This window comes from Pogoniulus pusillus, chromosome 20 (genome assembly GCF_015220805.1).
Source record: "Pogoniulus pusillus isolate bPogPus1 chromosome 20, bPogPus1.pri, whole genome shotgun sequence".
NCBI classification, from domain to species: Eukaryota; Metazoa; Chordata; class Aves; order Piciformes; family Lybiidae; genus Pogoniulus; species Pogoniulus pusillus.
This window is the reverse complement of record NC_087283.1, coordinates 6,779,117-6,797,001: the sequence shown is the minus strand read 5'-3', so window position 1 is coordinate 6,797,001 and position 17,885 is coordinate 6,779,117. Positions and strand designations below refer to the sequence as shown.

Here is a 17,885-nt window from a genome sequence, read left to right as displayed (position 1 = left end):
AGGACAAGGGACAGAACAATAAACAGCCCTCTCCTCCTGGGCCTCTTGGTGCATGTACTTCAGTGCTAAGCAGAGAGATCAGAGATTACTGCTGTCATTTAGATACATTCACTCCCTACACCCCTCCAGCCACAGCTGCCAGGAAAACTTGTTCGTAGGATTCATGCTATATTTGGTAATGGGACAAGACTGACACCAAACTTTGTGCTTAAGCCAAAGGTCAGCCTTATGCATGTGGCTGGTGGGAAAAGGCACTGCTTTACAGTTCAGATTCTTAATGAAGCAGCAGTGTCTGGAGAGGTTAAAAATAAAAAATATCAAAGTCCACAAAGATTGCTGGATGAGGGGAAGGCCAAAGCTCAAAACCCTCCTCAACCTATGGACACAAAGCTACAGCTATTGCTTGGGAAAGCTTTCTGCCCTACTTTTGTCTGGCCAAAGCTAGGCTGTTACACAAAGGACGTGTCGTGGGCCAAAAGGAAACCAAGCAAAAAGGAACATAATTTTGAAGGGAATAGTTAAAAGCTTGTCTGGGAAAAAATACAAAATTAGTGTATTTGTACTGCTTATGCAGGGACTATTTACATATTTTACAGCAAAGAGTTAGTGAATAAGACAGAATACTAAGGAATCCCCTCCTTGAGGGATTACCTACTAGACTGCAGCCACACCTTCTAGATTCCCTCCATTTTTAGGCTCCACATGTACTACATACCTTCCAGTTCACCACTCCTTCACAACAGCACTGAACAAAACCAGACATTTGTTTACAGGTGCTAAAGTAGCTAGGTAGCTGATCAGATAGCTCACCTGTTCACAGAGGTATGGAAGAATGGCAAATTAAAAGACATGCTGATTATTAAGTGGATTGCTCAAGATTTGCTATTAATGAAATTCATGCAACCACAGCCACAAGACGCAAGTACACAATGAACCAGGAGAAGAAATTGGGATGAGAAGAGAAAAAAAAAAGTTCTCCCTGCTGCACTGGACTAGACCAGCATAGGACAGGCATCAGAGCAGTAAAAATAAACCCAGGAGGGGTTATTGCTTACAGTTGAGCCATTTCAGACCCAAAAAAACCATCCTAATTCCAGTGCAACAGCTCCCAAGTGATTTTAGAAATGCCAAAAATAGTTGTAGAAATACCAGATCATTGCCCTACCCTACATGCTGTGTAGCCTTTCCTCCTTTCTGCAAAGCAGCTTAAGAGAAACATTAACCCTGATCATTTCATTCAAAACCTATCCCTATGCTGAGAGCTTGGCAAAAAAATCTGCACACTGTGTACGTCTCTAGCTTGTAGGCAGGGAGAGATGTACTGTGTGTACTTCCTTTGCTTTTAAAGCGAAGGAATGCTCTCACAAGTCAACAGTTTTGAAGAAAAGGAGCGAGGCTCTTCAGTTCCCATCATATTTGGAAGCATATTCAGAGCTATACACTTTCCCCAAGAGTAGTCCTGGCATGGCGAGCAGCAGTCTAACAGGCCTGGCATGTCCCTGACTCATCCACACAGCTATTTAAAAATCCCAGCCCTCCTAAGAGGGGTGAACTCCAGGCAAGGCTGAGCCCTGAAGCAGCCCACTGCAGCCTAACTCATCAGTGGAATCTACACCATAGAGCACCTGTGGAATTACTTGTTTTTTTTAAAGTTGCAGTATTAAGATGTGGCTGCATCCAAGCTAACAAAGGTTGTAGCTAGCTGAGGATTTTGGCAGAAACTTTACACGTGTACCCGAGCCTTACTTCTGTATCAGTACTACTGACTTAAAGTGACAATTGCAGTGATACTTTACTCCTGAAATACAGTCTCCTGCCCATCAGGCAAGTGAACCAAGACCAGTGTGCCAATTATACAAGCACAGCTTATTAAACACTAAAGATCTGGGGATGCAGCAGATCTGAACTACAGGCCAGTCATTGAAGTGGAGAAATCAAGGCTGTTTTGGGTAAGACCAACTCCAGTGTAAGACCAACTCACATACACTGTCCTGGGAACAGCAGGTATAAAACAGTGGATTTCAGGCCTAGAAGCATCTGTGCTACCCACACTTCAAAGTCAGAAATAAGAATGCTGTATTTCTATTTTTGTTTTCTTTTCAGTGTTTTGAAAGGTCAAATGTATTTGCACTCTGCTGTGTTCTCTTTATCAGTGCTTAAACTCAAGCACTGCCAGATGAATCATGAGTAGTGCAAGCACACCAGAAAGAGTATCAGAAGTAGATCTATTGTACATGAATTGTATGCTCAGCTCTCAGAGGATGGTTGTTTCCATAGGAGAACCTGCAGAAAACTAACAGTTAGTTTACAAATGTGCCTCAAGTCAGGTTATATTCCGTTTAATCGTTGCTCTTCGGCTGGTGTCTAAGAGATGTCATGAAACAAGAGAAAAGGGATAAGTGTGTAAAATTATATATTAGAAAAAAAAATGGCAAGGGGAGGGAAACTGCACACATTGTCTCCCATAAAAGCTACCCCACACATGCTCATTTCAGCAAGACATTGCTCAGTTTGTACTGTTATCTGTCTGGCTTCATATTTATTGCTAGAAAGCCATAACAGAGCTGTTCTTCCTTACGCAGGTTCTTCAGTCCTCCAGTCAACTGAAGAAAGTATCACTTCAGTTTTATTTGATGTGTGGTAACAAGTTTCTCAGAGCATCAGTAGAATTGATTTAATGATCACAAAAACAACAATGTCAGAGCAGCAAGCAGACATAAATATTGCCCATTAAGACATACATCAAATGATAATAAAGCAGTCCCACCAAAACATAAAATGTAGAACAGGAGAGTTCTGTGTCTGGGCAACTAATGAATCCTGGAAAGAATCTTGCAAAGGATTACATTTCCTGCCTCTTGTAAACCAGCTTGCTGATGCACACAAATGTGCACAAGAGAAAATACTGCTGTTTTCTGATGCCAGCAACTTCAGATCCAGGTATCAGCAAGATATGGATTTCAGCCTAAACTATCAGGTAAGATTGTATGTAAATGAAGATCAAGCAGAATCAGGCTAGATTCTGCACTCCATTACTGCATACACATGTACCAGAAATATAAAAGGTGACTTTGGCCTTGTAACAAACATCCACATGTCATCATCCTTTCAGGAATTCAGATATTTAGGTGTGTCTCACTAAAAATGAACTTTAGAACAGTAACCATATTTCCAGAAGCTGCACATAGAAGTGTAACAGATGACCAAACAGCTCAACTTCTACCGGAGAAGCCCAGGCTTTTGGTAGCTCTACCTCCTCCAAACTCAGAAAAGAAAGCAAGTTGGAATCACTGAACATGGAGGGGAGATATACTGCCATCAAGACCACATCTTAAATTGCAGTGGAAATATCCAGGATCTTCCTTTCCCAAGCACTGAAATCATAGCTCATTGTGCATCAGCTGCTCTTTCTTCTACCCTTAACTGTTTTGGTCTCAAATGCTTCCAGTGTACATAGCACTAAGAGTCTCATCCTCCTCCTGTGTTCCAACAGCAGCCACCACATAAACACCAGATGTAAGCAAGCACACTCCATTTTCCCGATGCCTGAAAGAACTCTATAACAGTTATGAGTAACTAAACATTTTCTTTTTAGTTCTCTCTATATGCAAAATGCTAGCTGTAGAGGAAAGGCAGTTTCTTTGGCAAATTGTAGCTAACTACATTCTTGAAAGTTGAGCAGCATTATTAAGCTAGTCCTCCACACACCAGCTTCTCATTGGCCTGAAGACTGAATTTATTCTGGGCTCCTCCAATCAGAATTAATCTTTCTCCAGCACAATGAACTGTCACTACTGAATCAACACCAGCAGCAAAGTGACAGCAGCCTCCATCATTAGTCAACTAAGATAATAGAAGTAAAGTCATTGAAATAGGCAGATGTTGGAGGCTGTCTCCAATTTCAGAATAATGTTCCTGTCGTAACTCAGCATTTATTTTAGGGAAGCAAGGATAAATTCATTACCGTTTGCAGGGTGTTCCGCTGTAATAGTAATAGAAGCCATGTAAGCCTCCCAGTACACACACAGTAGAAATGCATATGGCATTGATACTAATCATCCTTCACCTAGATAATGCAAAGCAGGGTAATGCAATCAATCCATATCTGCTGGAGGCCTCCTCCCATATTAGTGTGAGCAACAGTGTTTTGCTAATGCAAACTCAGAAAACTAAAGTTGAGATGAGCAAGACCTCAAGTCATTTCTACAAGGCATACAGGTTTCATGATCTATTCCCAACATTCTTAACTTATTTCCAGGCAACATATTGTATTCAAAATTATCATCCAAATTATCAGATTGAAATAATCAATACCCTGACTGCATAGAAAACCACCCTGCTGCATTGATAACTAAACTGCATGGATTCAGAAATTATGGAAATTTATTGATGACATTTAAAACTGGAGATTGTTTTCCTCTCATTTCAAAATGAGATATTATAATTAAAAACATTAGAAGAAAATAAGGATTCCAAAACTAGTAATAAATGTCAGATCCTTATCTATTTGTGGACTGCTAAGCTTTAATGATGATCTTTACATCTTTTACTAAGTCTCCTGCAATGATATTGCTGTGTAATAAAGACAGATGATCAAAACCAGAGCTAGTTTAGTGTTCAGGTCAGAGCTGCATATTGATAGGATTATCAATATTCATAAATAAAGATTTATAGAGGTCAGAGTCCAGTTAGTTCAATCAGATAATGAATTATAAAAATAAGACATTTTGGAGAAGCATAAAAACACTTAGGCTGACAAACAGTACAACCTTCAGGTAGCAGATTAATGCAAATATGCAAAACCTAGAACTTCTTTTTATGTTGGTGTTGCTTGGTTGGTTGGTTTTTGGCGTGGTGGTTTTAGAGGCTGGGTTTTTTTGGGGGGCTGTTGGAGTTTGTTATGTTTCTTGTCTATTTTAATGTTATTCCTATTTCTCTTTACCATGGGTGTTTTTCATTTTGTATTTCACCTGAATAAGGTTGGTAGATAATATCCATGACTACTCAGCACTTGCAACACCAGTTATCTTATCTTGGCAGAAGGTCAAACTGAACATCTTTTAACTTGGCTAGTTTTCTAACTGTAGTGAACAGCTCTATCCTGCAGCTGAGATATCCATTCCTGCTGTGTAACACAGTTGGTGTTGCTCAGCTTCCTCTGACAGAGCTCTGAAACAATGGCTTTAACAGGGGAGGAAATGCCCATCCAATTCCAATAGCTAATTCCATCTTCTTTCACTCAGATTACAGAGCAAAGTACCAGATGCTCTGGGTTTCCTGCTTTGTCAGCTATAGAGCACTGCTATGTTCAGTTCTCACATTTTGACATAGCTGTTTGTTGTCTGATAAAATATGGTTCCTCAGGGAAAACAGAGGGCTGTCTCCAGAGGAATGTATAAATACACCTTATTTGGCAGTAGGGGAACTCAAAGCCAACAAGTTTGTCTATGTGAAAATGCAAGATCTCGAGAAGACTGTTCCCAGGGTTTTCTTTTCCCAAGTGAGCTTAAAGTTAAAATATACTAGACACACTTCAAAGGTCATCTTACATCAAGAGAACTGTAGCAGGGTGGGGAAGGGACAACTTTCCCCCACCTCCATCCTTTCATGCTTTCTGTGTGGAATATGGATTGTACCCCTACTTCACACACACTGGGATTGCTCCCTAGTGAACCCATATGGATTTACAGCAGCTTGGAATTTCCACCTTTATACAGTGAATCCATGGACAGCTGCAGGCTTTCTGTTTGCTCTTATGGGTTCAAAAATCCCTACATTTGACTCTTCTTTAAATGCAGTTAGCCCAGAAACCTTTCTTGCAATTACGAGTTGTGCCAAGACTATGAAAAGAAATAGATAAAGTATCTATTAAGTAGATGAGCCAATCATTAGCATGATAAGCATGTTGTTACATGCTTTTTGCACCATAGCAATTGAAGGAAACTCAATGTGCTAACAGTCTTTACGGATTGATTTGAAGCAATGTGAGAAGTTATTAATTCTTCCTACCTCTGCAACAGATGTGCCACTGTCCATGTGGCAGACAGCCAATGTATAGAACCACTACTCCCCCAGCTGTGTTTCTATCCTAGCTTGCCAACTTTGCCCCGGAGCAGACAAGGAGCACTCACAATTGACACTGCTTGGGGAGGAAAAGGGGATAACCACGACCTGTAGTCTTCAGCACATGAGTAGCAATAGATGAAGAAAGCTTATATATGCTTGTAAGTGAACATCTCTTATCCTAAATTCAAGTTGTATGCATGAGTACTTTATATATGGCCTGTTACCAGTGCTGTGCCATCTTAGGGGCCTAGAACTCATGGCTTTCAGCTTTAGAGCCCTCTTATATGAAAGTACCACAAAGTTCTGCCATGATTACTCATTTACTAAAGACTTCTTCAAACTTGCAGAAATGCACTTTCTGTGTGTGCTCCTGTTAACACAGCCTTCATATACACAAGAATTATTTGCTCTTCATTACATACCAGGCAGAGAAAGTCCATAGGAATTAAACATTAGCTTTTAGAAATATATACATTGCCATTGCCAATAAGGAATTAAGCATTAGTTGTGCAGAGCAAGAGAATCAGAAAGTTTAGACTGAAATATATAACTGTTACTAGGGTTTGGTGGGTTTTGATTAGTTGTTTGGCTTGGGCTGGGTTTGGTTTCTGTTTGGTTTGTCATTGGTTTTGCTGGTTGGTTTGTTCTGTTTTTCAATGATATCATAGTTATGGGATTAGAACTTCCAAACTACTCTGAGGAGTATGAGGCAGTCAAAACTTATTAATTTCAGAGATCTAAATATTGGAGCCCAGTTCAGAGACACTTCTAGAGATTCAGCTCCCTAAAAACAACAGTCATAAAGATACCAAATTAACCATCCATACATGGATAGCCATAGATATCAGAAGTTATTTAAACACCTTAATCAGCTTTTCCAAGTGGTTAGAGATACCAGTAACCACTCTGTGCTGAAAAGATTCACCACACTCCACTCTTAATAGCTCATATTTATTTTAGTCTGTGCTGAAAACTGTTTTAACCAGATCTATCAAGCCAAATCCTAAATTTCTCTTTTTTACCTTCAGACAAGTAAATTAATCATGCAAAACAGTAGAATGAATGCATGGTGGAATGAGTTACAGTATCCCCCAAGGATCAATGCTGGGCCCAGTCCTATTCGATATCTTTATTGATAATCTGGGCCAGGGGATTGAGTCCAGCATCAGTAAACTTGCAGATTACACCAAGCTAGGAGCAGGTGTCGATCTGTTGGCAGGTAGGAGAGCCCTGCAGAGGGACCTTGACAGGTTGGATGGGTGGGCAGTGGCCAAGGGGATGAGACTGAACAAGGCTAAATGCAGAGTCCTACACTTTGGCCACAACAACACCAAGCAGCACTATAGGCTGGGGACAGAGTGGCTGGAGAACTGCCAGGCAGGAAGGGATCTGGGGCCACTGATAGATAGGAGCTGAACATGAGGCAGCAGTGTGCCCAGGTGGCCAGGAGAGCCAATGGCATGCTGGCCTGCATCAGGAACAGTGTGGCCAGTAGGAATAGGGAGGTTATTCTTCCCTTATATTTAGCACTGGTCAGACCAGCGCTATGTCCAGTTCTGGGCTCCTCACTTCGAGAGAGATGTTGAGGTACTGGAAAGTGTCCAGAGAAGGGCAGCAAACTGGTGAGAGGCCTGGAGCACAGCCCTGTGAGGAGAGGCTGAGGGAACTGGGGGTGTGCAGCCTGGAGAAGAGGAGGCTCAGGGGGGACATAATTGTCATCTACAACTACCTGAAGAGAGGCTGTAACCAGATGGGGGGTGATCTCTTCTCCCAGGCAGCCAGCAACAGAACAAGGGGACACAGTCTATACCAGTGGTGGTATAGGCTTGATGTTAGGAGGAAGTTCTTCACAGAGAGTGATTTGCCATTGGAATGGGCTGCCCAGGGAGGTGGTGGAGTCGCCGTCCCTGGAAGTGTTCAAGCAAAGCCTGGATGAGGCACTTAGTGCCATAGTCTAGTTGATTGGCTAGGGCTGGGTGCTAGGTTGGACTGGATCATCTTGGAGGTCCCTTCCAACCCAGGTGATTCTATGATTATATGATTCTATATGATTCTATATGATTCTATATGATTCTATGAAAAACAGTAAGTCTTTCAGATTAGATTCCTCCATTTGACACAATACAGTCCATATCACAACAGGGGGGCAGGGGGAAATGAAGAAAAAAAATGCATTGAGCAAATTTCCAAGACCTTTAAATAATGACGCAATGGTTAACAAAGTTTTGTATTTTGCTTATCTTTGCCAATTGATATCCTACTGATCTATATATACTAACACTGTGCTAGCTGGAGGACTCATGATGAGACTGAGAAACTGTCTCTTGTTTGGGCTGGTCTTATCCAGTTGGTGATTAGGACAGGGCACAGTGATACCATATGGTCATAATCAAGAACCCACTATTACCATGCAGAGTTAGCTTATAAGAGCTATAGCCTACTTAGTCTCCTAAGCATGATAAATCCCTCTCATTCTGTCTCTCCTCCCCGGTGGACATGGTAGATTTGTCTTTTTGCCTGCACAGACGAAGTTTTGCTGGTTACAATAGTAGTGTTATACAAAATGTGAATTTCGTGCTTGGGTCTATCAAAGACAAAATGAAGATATTATTTCCATGAAACAATTTAAAAACTGACTAACCTCACAGTTCTGCTTCCAGTTTCCAGTGAAGCCCCACTCCCTTACACTGGCCTGAAATCTTCTGCAAAAATCCTGACATGCAGCATATTGATCTGCAGCTGATGGGTTGTACCAAACCTATGACTCCAGCAATGATGCAGGCGGAGTGTAACAGTAACAGCTCTGTTATATAGCTTGCTTATACATATTAAGAGAATGGGGAAAGCCTGCTTACCTGACAAACAGGAGGAAAAAGAAATGCAAACATTTACCTCAAGGAGTGCACAACAAAGTGAGTTTAACTCATGCCAAAACTCTAGCAACATTTTTTTTATCACTTTCCACCCATCTGTTGTAACAAATATCTCCTGCTTAGCAGTAAGGAGTCTGGTCAGGTTCTGTGTAAGAATATTGTTAAAAGGTTTGAGCTACTGCCTAAAGTCAGCCTAACTCACTAGGAGCCAGCCTCGTCAAACATTGCACTGGGGGGAAAAAGCATAGCAGGACTCCTGGAGTGGCTCTGTGTTTTGGGAGGTACCATCTTTTGAATGAGATATGCAAGGAGAAGCTCTTTTTGACTACATAACCAAAACTGATGGCCTGAAACTGTCAGGAATATGCATCAACCTGCTCACAGGATGCTCACCAGCACAAATAACTGGCAAGTGAGTTTCTCTAGCCATTTTTAAGCATTTTTAGAAATCCACTATAGCACAAGAGGTATGGCACTTTATAAAACTCTCTAAATAATAAGCAGTCTTAAACAAAACAAGACCTACAGCAAAACAATACAAGAGGGAAATGCTTGCTTAGAATTTAAGTATAATCTTTAATGCTCTATTGACAGACTGTACGAGCAAGACTTTTCTTTTTTCCTGATGCTGATCAATTTCTTTTGCTTTGAATACATGGGTGCTGACTTTCAAGCTGTGCATGGAGCCCTCTTCTGGAGAAATTTGAAAAAATAAGAATGCAGCAGTGTGAGCTATGTTTTAGGAGAAAAGTTTCAGGAGAAATTTTCTCTATTCACTATAATGGCAAGCTTGTAAAATCTATACATTTTTTCAGTTAGCTTAGATGCAACTCAGTGGAACATGGCAATTATTGTTAAAGCTATCAAAAAAAAGGATTTTTCTCTTCTTTTAAACTTTATTTACCATTTTTTTTTCTTGATTCATCTGCATGAAATGCCTAACATACAAAAACAAGCTTGTGAGTAACTTCTGTCTAAAACAAATATTTTGCATATAGGCCTTAGAAAATTTCCTCTGGGGCAAATGTAAAACCCACTCTAACCTGGAAGATCTAAAAATCTGTATTTACTGCTTACTGTACACTGTATAGTGAGCTGCACCAGAGTACACTTAGTTTTTATTGTCAGCTTCAGATCAATAAAGCTGTATATTACAGATACGCTTTGTAGTTTTAAAGGTGATTCTGAATTAAACAATTGCTTGAAACATCTTCTTCAGCTGCTTCAGGTAATGCTAATTTTCCTCTCAGTGAAAAGAGGACAAAGAGTTGAGAGTAAAGCAGACCAAATCTTTGAGAAAGAAAAATTATCACCCACATGTTTACTACAACTTCCACAAACATAGTTAACAGGCTGCTTTCTGAGACAAAAAAGTGATTTGCCTATCCTCATCCTTTTAATGACCCAAACTGCAATTTTTCAATATACTTAAATGCAGGTGGATTGGATGCAACCAAGAAAATACAAAACCAAATTTACTAATTTTAGACTTTAGTAAAAGAGAAGCCTTTTTTAGTTTGTATTGGTTAGAAATCATTTCATCAAAACCAAGCTTTGCTGGTTCCACTGACATTGTATTATATGAAGCTCTTCTGCTAAGAAAGAAAAAAAATAAAGAAAACTTACCCAAAAAATCCCAAAATGTGTTACAACCACTACATAGCCAGATGGCTGCATTTGTTTAATATGTTGTTTCTCACATTCTTCTGTTTACTTTTCCTGTCACATGAAAGTGGTGCATGTGGTGTGTCAAAGAGAAAAGCCAAATAGCATTTCAGTAACTCTCTTTTCTTTCCCTAGCATGCTTTCTTCTTCAGCTCATACTTTAACTTGACAATATCCAACAACCTTACATCCGAAGACAGAACCATCATGTACACTTACTTTGGTCTAATCCATTCTCTGATTCTTGATCATGTTTAAGAATTAATGACAGCAAACTTGTAGATATGTTAAACCACAAGGCAGAGACATTGTCAGATAAAGCTACATACACTAATAAAGAAGGTAGGGTGCAGTTTAAGTACTTAAATACAAAGTGGTGCTAAAGCATTGCTTAGCTCTGCAGTACACTAGAACTGATCTTTGCACAGCAAGAGAATAACTCTGAAGTATTACTGAAAATTATCAACAAAGTGCACAGTTGTTTTCAGAATCAGGTGTTTTGCACCTTGCCAGGTTTTAAGCAGATACTGATGGTGCAAAAAATAAACAACCCTTCTATATAGTTTAATATGCCTTAGAAGTCCATCCTCCTCTATGAAATGCACACTGTTTCTGTCCTACAAGGGAGTGCTACAGAAAATCCTAACTCAAGCTGACTAATTCAGTAGTGTGATCAAGAAGATGGACATGGACAGGTCTGAAAACACAGAGAAAAGTGAGCAAACTTCAGTCTAGATAGCAGATCTCAAGCCCAAGGTGAGGCAGCACTCAGTATATCCACAGGATACCTTGACACTGTCTGTGCCCTCTTGCTCTGCTCTCTGAGCATTATTTCCCACTGGCAGCTTTGCCAGCTCAGCTGCCTGCCCAGGCTGGATCTCATCCCACTTGGACAACTTCTCCTTCCCGGAGTCCTTTGGGCATCCCCAGCTCACCACCGGAGAGCTATCCAGCCCTCTCCATGAGCGGCAGCCAGTCTCGACAGAACTGGAGAGCTGCCCTATTGTCAGCCCTCCTTCACAGTCCAGAGAGCCTCAGCCTTATTAGGGAGGCCCTGTAAGAAACTCTGTGTGTATCACCAGAACATGCTGCTCTGGCTCCTCAAACTCATCTTTCACCAGTGCATTCAGACACCACACCTATGGCCCGAAGCCGCTGCTTTCGTTTGTTGCACTCCCTGAAGCAGGGTTGCTATCCTAAACCCAGCCAAATGCCTATGTGCTTGCTCACAAGTCCCCAGTCACTGAGTCTCCCGCTGTCCCATAACTTCACCCACCCACGTCCATGCTTTTATTTCTTATCAGGTTAAGCCAGAACCTAAATATCCTAGCCTTGATCCACAGCATGTATGCATCCAGTTCACCCTACTCTTTCCTACTCATTCTTGGTGTATCTCCTCTCAGCTATAAAGCTCTCCCAGCAGTGACCCCTCACCACTCTTCTCCTTATCATCTTATTTTTAAAAAGCAGACTGAATTCCTGCTGGAGACTGCAGTTACACAAACACAAGTGCACAGACTCAGCGTCCCAAGCACTAGTTTGACACTCTAAAATCTACCGACCCCCTAAGGGTTAACAAAAGCACTCAATTGCAAGTCAAAAAAGGAATTAACTTTTATCTCTACTTGGTGCAGAGGATGCCAGTGCCACTGTCACTGAACACAAGAGTTTACGGAGCTCCTGAGACAAAAGGATGTATTTAAACCGGACAACAACAAAGGATTTTCAACACCACCCCCACTCCCCAGCCCCCCACCCCGCCGGAGCTTCCAAAAAGTGAGCTCTGTAGCAGCAGCAAGAAGAAAAGAGCAACCAGAAGCTATCGTGAAGTCAAAGCCCAGCGAGTCCCTCTGCTTTGACAGACAGCAGCAGCAGGGCTTTAGCAGCTCTGTGCTTTTAAAGCTGGGTGTTTTTTCCTCTGCTTTCTGGCAGAGGGGGATCTATTACATTTAATAAGAGCAAGGCTACATAGCAAGTCAACTAACAGAGTATTACACATCTATCAAGCGAGTACGGGGAACGGAACCTTTTGCAAGGTCTGGTTTTATTTTTCCTCCATATTCCCCCCCTCGTCCTTTTTCTTATAAAAAGCAATAAATAATGTGAGCTGCCTATAACAGCCTATAAGCCTACTACTCGGCAAAAGCCACAGAGGGAAGAGGCAAATCAAAGTTGCAGCATTTGATATGACAGAAAATATTGCTGCTGCTGCAGCTGCAGCGAGACACTTGAAAGATTCCCCCCACCACCCTTCCAGAAGGGAAACAAACAAAAAAAAAGAGCTATATATCACACAGCAAATTTGCTGTAATTGTAAATCAAGCAACTATGAGATCCTACATTCCTAGCAACTGGCTTGTAGCACAGATCTTGCATCTTTCAATAGTAATTCAAGCACTGTATAATCACTCAGAAATCAGACCTGAATTACAAATACTTTCAAATCCAAATACATAAGAGAAGGAAGATGAAAGAAAGCAAGGGAAAAAAAACACAGATTTCTTACCTGGGACAGCAGAAAGGACAGAGCAAGTTGAGTTTTGTGCTGCATTTTGCCAGACTAGAAGGTACCAGAGGCTTTTTCATTCATGCACTCGGCTGCACTGAGCATATTTTCACTGTGAAACAGCCTTTGAGAAGAGACTCTGCCTTGAGAGCCAGCCAACTTCCCAAATAGATCAGCAGCATCATCACTAAAGCATTGGATAGAGTCTGATGACCAGAACCAATGGCTTTACAAGGATGATTTCTTCACAAAGCATCCCCATTTTGCATCACACATATTGGGCAAGCACCTCTCACAAACACAGCACCTTTAGAAAGCATTTTGCTTTGGTGTATTTGTATGTTTAGTTTCAGTCTCACAAATCATGCCTTACAGATCTCAATAGTATTTTCCCTTTCAGAGAATGCAATTGCACAGGGAGAAATAAGAGCAACTCTGAGCACTGCTGCAAAGACATTCTCTTTATTAAAATGTTAATAAGGTATGCTTTATTTTCAATAAATCAAAAAAATGACCACTGCAGTTTTAGTTACTTCCAAGCCTTAGAAGACCACAGTGAATTTTTCCAGCGTAGCAGAAATACAGAATATATTTTGTGTTTTCTCCTCAATCTCACAAATCACAATGAAGACAGATCAATTCTAGCCTGCAGGAAAAAAAATCTATCATAAGGCAATAGGTTTTATTAACTGCTCAGGTAATGGCAGACCTGGCTTTTAATTCAATGGTCTTGAATCTAGAACAAAGTTTCAAAGGTGCATGCCCTTGAATTACAGAAACTTCTCCTGTTTGGAAGAGGGGATCTGATGGTTCAAGAGCCTGCTTTCTCTGGATTATGTTGCAATCCAGCAAGCAACACCAGGCAAATGGACCAAAGATTAAAAATTATTTCTCCTATCTGCATTTCCAGCTCCACCTCTTTTGCCACTCCCCATTATTACAGTAGTCCAGTCCTTTTTTGATTTATCTTCTTGCAGTCACCAGGGCACTTAGCAGTACATTCCCCCCATTTTCAATAGGGTCAAAAGTCTTCTTAGCTCTCATGACTGATGTTTTTTTTCCCCTTCCTTGCTCATCTAACAGAGTTAGCTGCAACTGCTTTCTACTGTGACCCACCACAGGTGGCTTCTGCACTGGTGGAGATGAGCAGAAGCATGAGTTGAGGAAAGCAGGTAGGCTATGCATTCAAAGGAGCTGTCAACCACTTTGAGTTCCTCAGCGTCAGCAGGAGCTTCCTGCTGTGAAGAGAGCTGTTTGTTAGCTTCCCCAAACACTGCTAGTCTACATCCCACATCACATCTTTCTTTATTTACACTCTGCACCCAAACTGAGGGAAAATGCTTTTTTTTCCCCAAATCTGAACCCTCATATTTACAAAAACTCTGCTCTAGTACCAGTGTACATTAATACTTGAGGTGGATCAGAATGCAAGCCCAGCAGGAACTATCAGTAGCATAATGGTTTGAGCTCTGTGGTAAAGGGTTGGACTTGATGATCTGTGAGGTCTCTTCCAACCCTGATGATACTGTGTGATACTGTGATAATGCTCTATATGACTGCAAAAAGTCCATTTATACACTAAAAAAAAAGAGGTAAGTTGTTTTCTTTTGTAACTTTTTTTTTCCCACCAGAAATCCAACATACCATGGTTTAAAAGAATGATTAAAGAAATCTTAAGAGCTCTTTATGAGTAAAAATAAGCAAGCAGACACCTCCCATTGCTCCTTCAGGGTCCCAGCTTTCCATCAATTGTAAACCCCAGCCTCAAGAGAAGCACTTCAGCAGATTATAAATAAGGCTGTGGGTTTTTTAGAGGGCATAGCCTGCGAACAATGGCACCAGCTGTACCACAGTGTGCATAACCTTTTATGGGAGCGCTGCGACTTGGACAGTCTTTTAAACCCCATAAAACAGGGGCCAAAAACCTGAGTAAATTACCAGACCAACCAGAAGTAGGTGGTGGCTGAAAGAAACAAAGGCATATCTGCATCCTGTTTTACAGGAAAGTGATTCATTAATTTAAAAAAAAAAAAAAAATGTCATGGGGTAGATGAATCACTGCAAGATAATGTCTGCAGTAACATGATGTTCGAGATTGTATGAACACAGCATGAAAACCATCACATGCCTCCCCAGTGCTCATCCACGAAGGTCTGGCCACCTATGGGGAAAGGCTTTTTTGTCATGGCTCAGGTGAGGTAAAACCCAGCACAGGGCAGCCCTGGGTTCTGAGGTAAAACCCAGCACACAGCAACCTTGGGTTCTGAGGTAAAACCCAGCACACAGCAGTCCTGGATTCTGAGGTAAAACCCAGCACAGGGCAGCCCTGGGTTCTGAGCTAAAACCCAGCACACAGCAGCCCTGGGTTCTGAGGTAAAACCCAGCACACAGCAACCTTGGGTTCTGAGCTAAAACCCAGCACAGGGCAGGCCTGGGTTCTGAGCTAAAACCCAGCACAGGGCAAGCCTGGGTTCTGAGCTAAAACCCAGCACACAGCAGGACTGGGTTCTGAGCTAAAACCCAGCACAGGGCAAGCCTGGGTTCTGAGGTAAAACCCAGCACAGGGCAGGCCTGGGTTCTGAGGTAAAACCCAGCACAGGGCAGGCCTGGGTTCTGAGGTAAAACCCAGCACAGGGCAGGCCTGGGTTCTGAGCTAAAACCCAGCACACAGCAACCTTGGGTTCTGAGCTAAAACCCAGCACAGGGCAGGCCTGGGTTCTGAGCTAAAACCCAGCACAGGGCAGGCCTGGGTTCTGAGGTAAAACCCAGCACAGGGCAGGCCTGGGTTCTGAGCTAAAACCCAGCACAGGGCAGCCCTGGGTTCTGAGCTAAAACCCAGCACACAGCAACCTTAGGTTCTGAGGTAAAACCCAGCACAGGGCAAGCCTGGGTTCTGAGGTAAAACCCAGCACAGGGCAGGCCTGGGTTCTGAGGTAAAACCCAGCACACAGCAACCTTGGGTTCTGAGCTAAAACCCAGCACACAGCAGCCCTGGGTTGTGAGGTAAAACCCAGCACAGGGCAGCCCTGGGTTCTGAGGGGGGTTTAAGTGGGGCCTCCAGTAGCAGGAAATGGGAGCTGTTGCGGATCAGGCCCAGAGGCCTAGGACATATGCTTGGCCCCTTGCAGGTGGGCTCCCTGTGGGGCTGTTATCTTGTGGCATCAGGAGCAGAGTCTTCTCTGCTAATTAGACTATTAATGAAAAGCTAGCAGGTTATTAATTAGAAAGTAAAAGTTGATTTCTCCATCCTTCTCAGCCTTAGGTGAAAGGAGGAGGTTCAAACTCCATAAAATGTCTCTAAGGAGCAAGCTGAGAGGCACAGCTCCAAGTGATGGAGGGTGGTTGCTCTCCAGTCCTCCCCTTGAAGCAGTTTTGCTTCATAAATGAAACAACATTGTGCAGCCATGGATTGACAGTGATAGAAAGTATAGCCTCAGGTTTATGGCCTGGTTGGAGGAGATGCTCGGGGTTAGGCCTTCCTTCTTTAGGGTAAGCTATGCTTATCTGCTGCCTGCTGATGTAAAATGTATGGTAAGTTTAGGCAATGATCAAAAGGGTTCTTGGTCTGAGAGCAAAGAAAGCTCCAGCTGAGTCCTTTTCTAGATCCAACTCTACATTAGCTGATGGGTGTAACATGCTTTGCAGTGTTTAGATGCAAGATACCATCATTTTCACTTACAAAATCTTGAGCAACCTGACACCGCAGCTCACCCTCTCTCCATGACAAATTCCAGCAATAGAGGCCAATTCTGAGCTGAGACTAACATGAACAATATTAATTGCCTGCAACAATAAGGTGTTGTCAGAGATAGACCATTAGCAGAGGAGGGAGTGACTGTATGCTGCCAGAGGTGCCTTTTGACCTTCAGAAGATTTGCCCTGACTATCTTGTAAAAGCTGAGGATTAGCTGCTGTGAATCTGTCAGAACAAGGGAAGTTTAATTTCACATTAAAGTGAGTCACATAAGAAACCTGGATGCAAAAGAGAGGAACTAATTTCCCTTGCCATTGCTGGCAATCCATATACTCCTGGCTGCCACACCACACTGCAGTTTCTGACTCCTTCAAGCTTGGGAAAAGGTTTTAAGACTGGGCAGCAACTGGGAGGATGTAAGTTTGAACAGTGTGTCTCTGGGACCAAAGGGACAAAGAGAGCACATCTCCAATATAGATGCATAAGAAAATTCAAGCTACTCAATCCAGATCAGCTTCTACCCCTAAAGGACAGGTATAGTTGAGTTTCTTTTAGGGCAGAAAGTCCAAGTAGACAGTGGAAGAGGAACTAAAAATGCAGTCAAGTAAACTAATTCAAAAAGTAAGTTTAGACGCAACATATTTGGCATTGCTCTTGTTCTTAGGAAAACACATGCTGGTTAGGGCTTTCTGAAATCCTACTGAGTTCACTCCAAGAATACACAGAGAACACAAAGGAGCCTGACCTGCTGTGTCCATCAGACATGGCACATCCCCCTATGCAGGGCCACAATCATTCCCTGTGGATAAGAAGCTGTAGTAAATGTTTCTGGATAGAGCCTGAATCCGTAGCAGGAGTGAAATCCTCTCTCCTTGCCTGAGGTTCTCCAGTTGGAAGAAATGAAGCAACTGGCTCCAATAATGTTTTATTCTGAGGGATGGAGATTTTGAAGACTGCAATAGAGTTGATTTAGTGAAGAGTTAAGGAATGTGTTTCCAGGCACTGTGTTTTTCTGCTTGGCAGTTCTGCCAAAATAGGTTTGGGTAGGGGTTCTCCATCTTAATGTAGCTGAAGTTTCTTT

The 17,885-nt window shown here is 42.1% G+C and overlaps 1 protein-coding gene across 21 annotated transcripts in view; it reads right to left on the bottom strand.

Annotated features, from left to right (window-relative positions):
• The window catches only part of CDH13 (cadherin 13), a 497,598-nt gene extending 484,360 nt beyond the window's left edge, over positions 1–13,238 (bottom strand). For 8 of the 21 annotated variants that reach the window (XM_064160014.1, XM_064160019.1, XM_064160018.1 and 5 more), the window contains exon 1: positions 13,111–13,236. In XM_064160014.1, the coding sequence (XP_064016084.1) occupies positions 13,111–13,155 (45 nt within the window). In that variant the 5' untranslated portion in view covers positions 13,156–13,236. Of the gene's footprint in view, positions 1–13,110 lie in introns of all 21 variants that reach the window. The other 13 variants (XM_064160012.1, XM_064160024.1, XM_064160025.1 and 10 more) reach the window with 5 other exon arrangements.
• Positions 13,239–17,885: the final 4,647 nt, after the last annotated feature.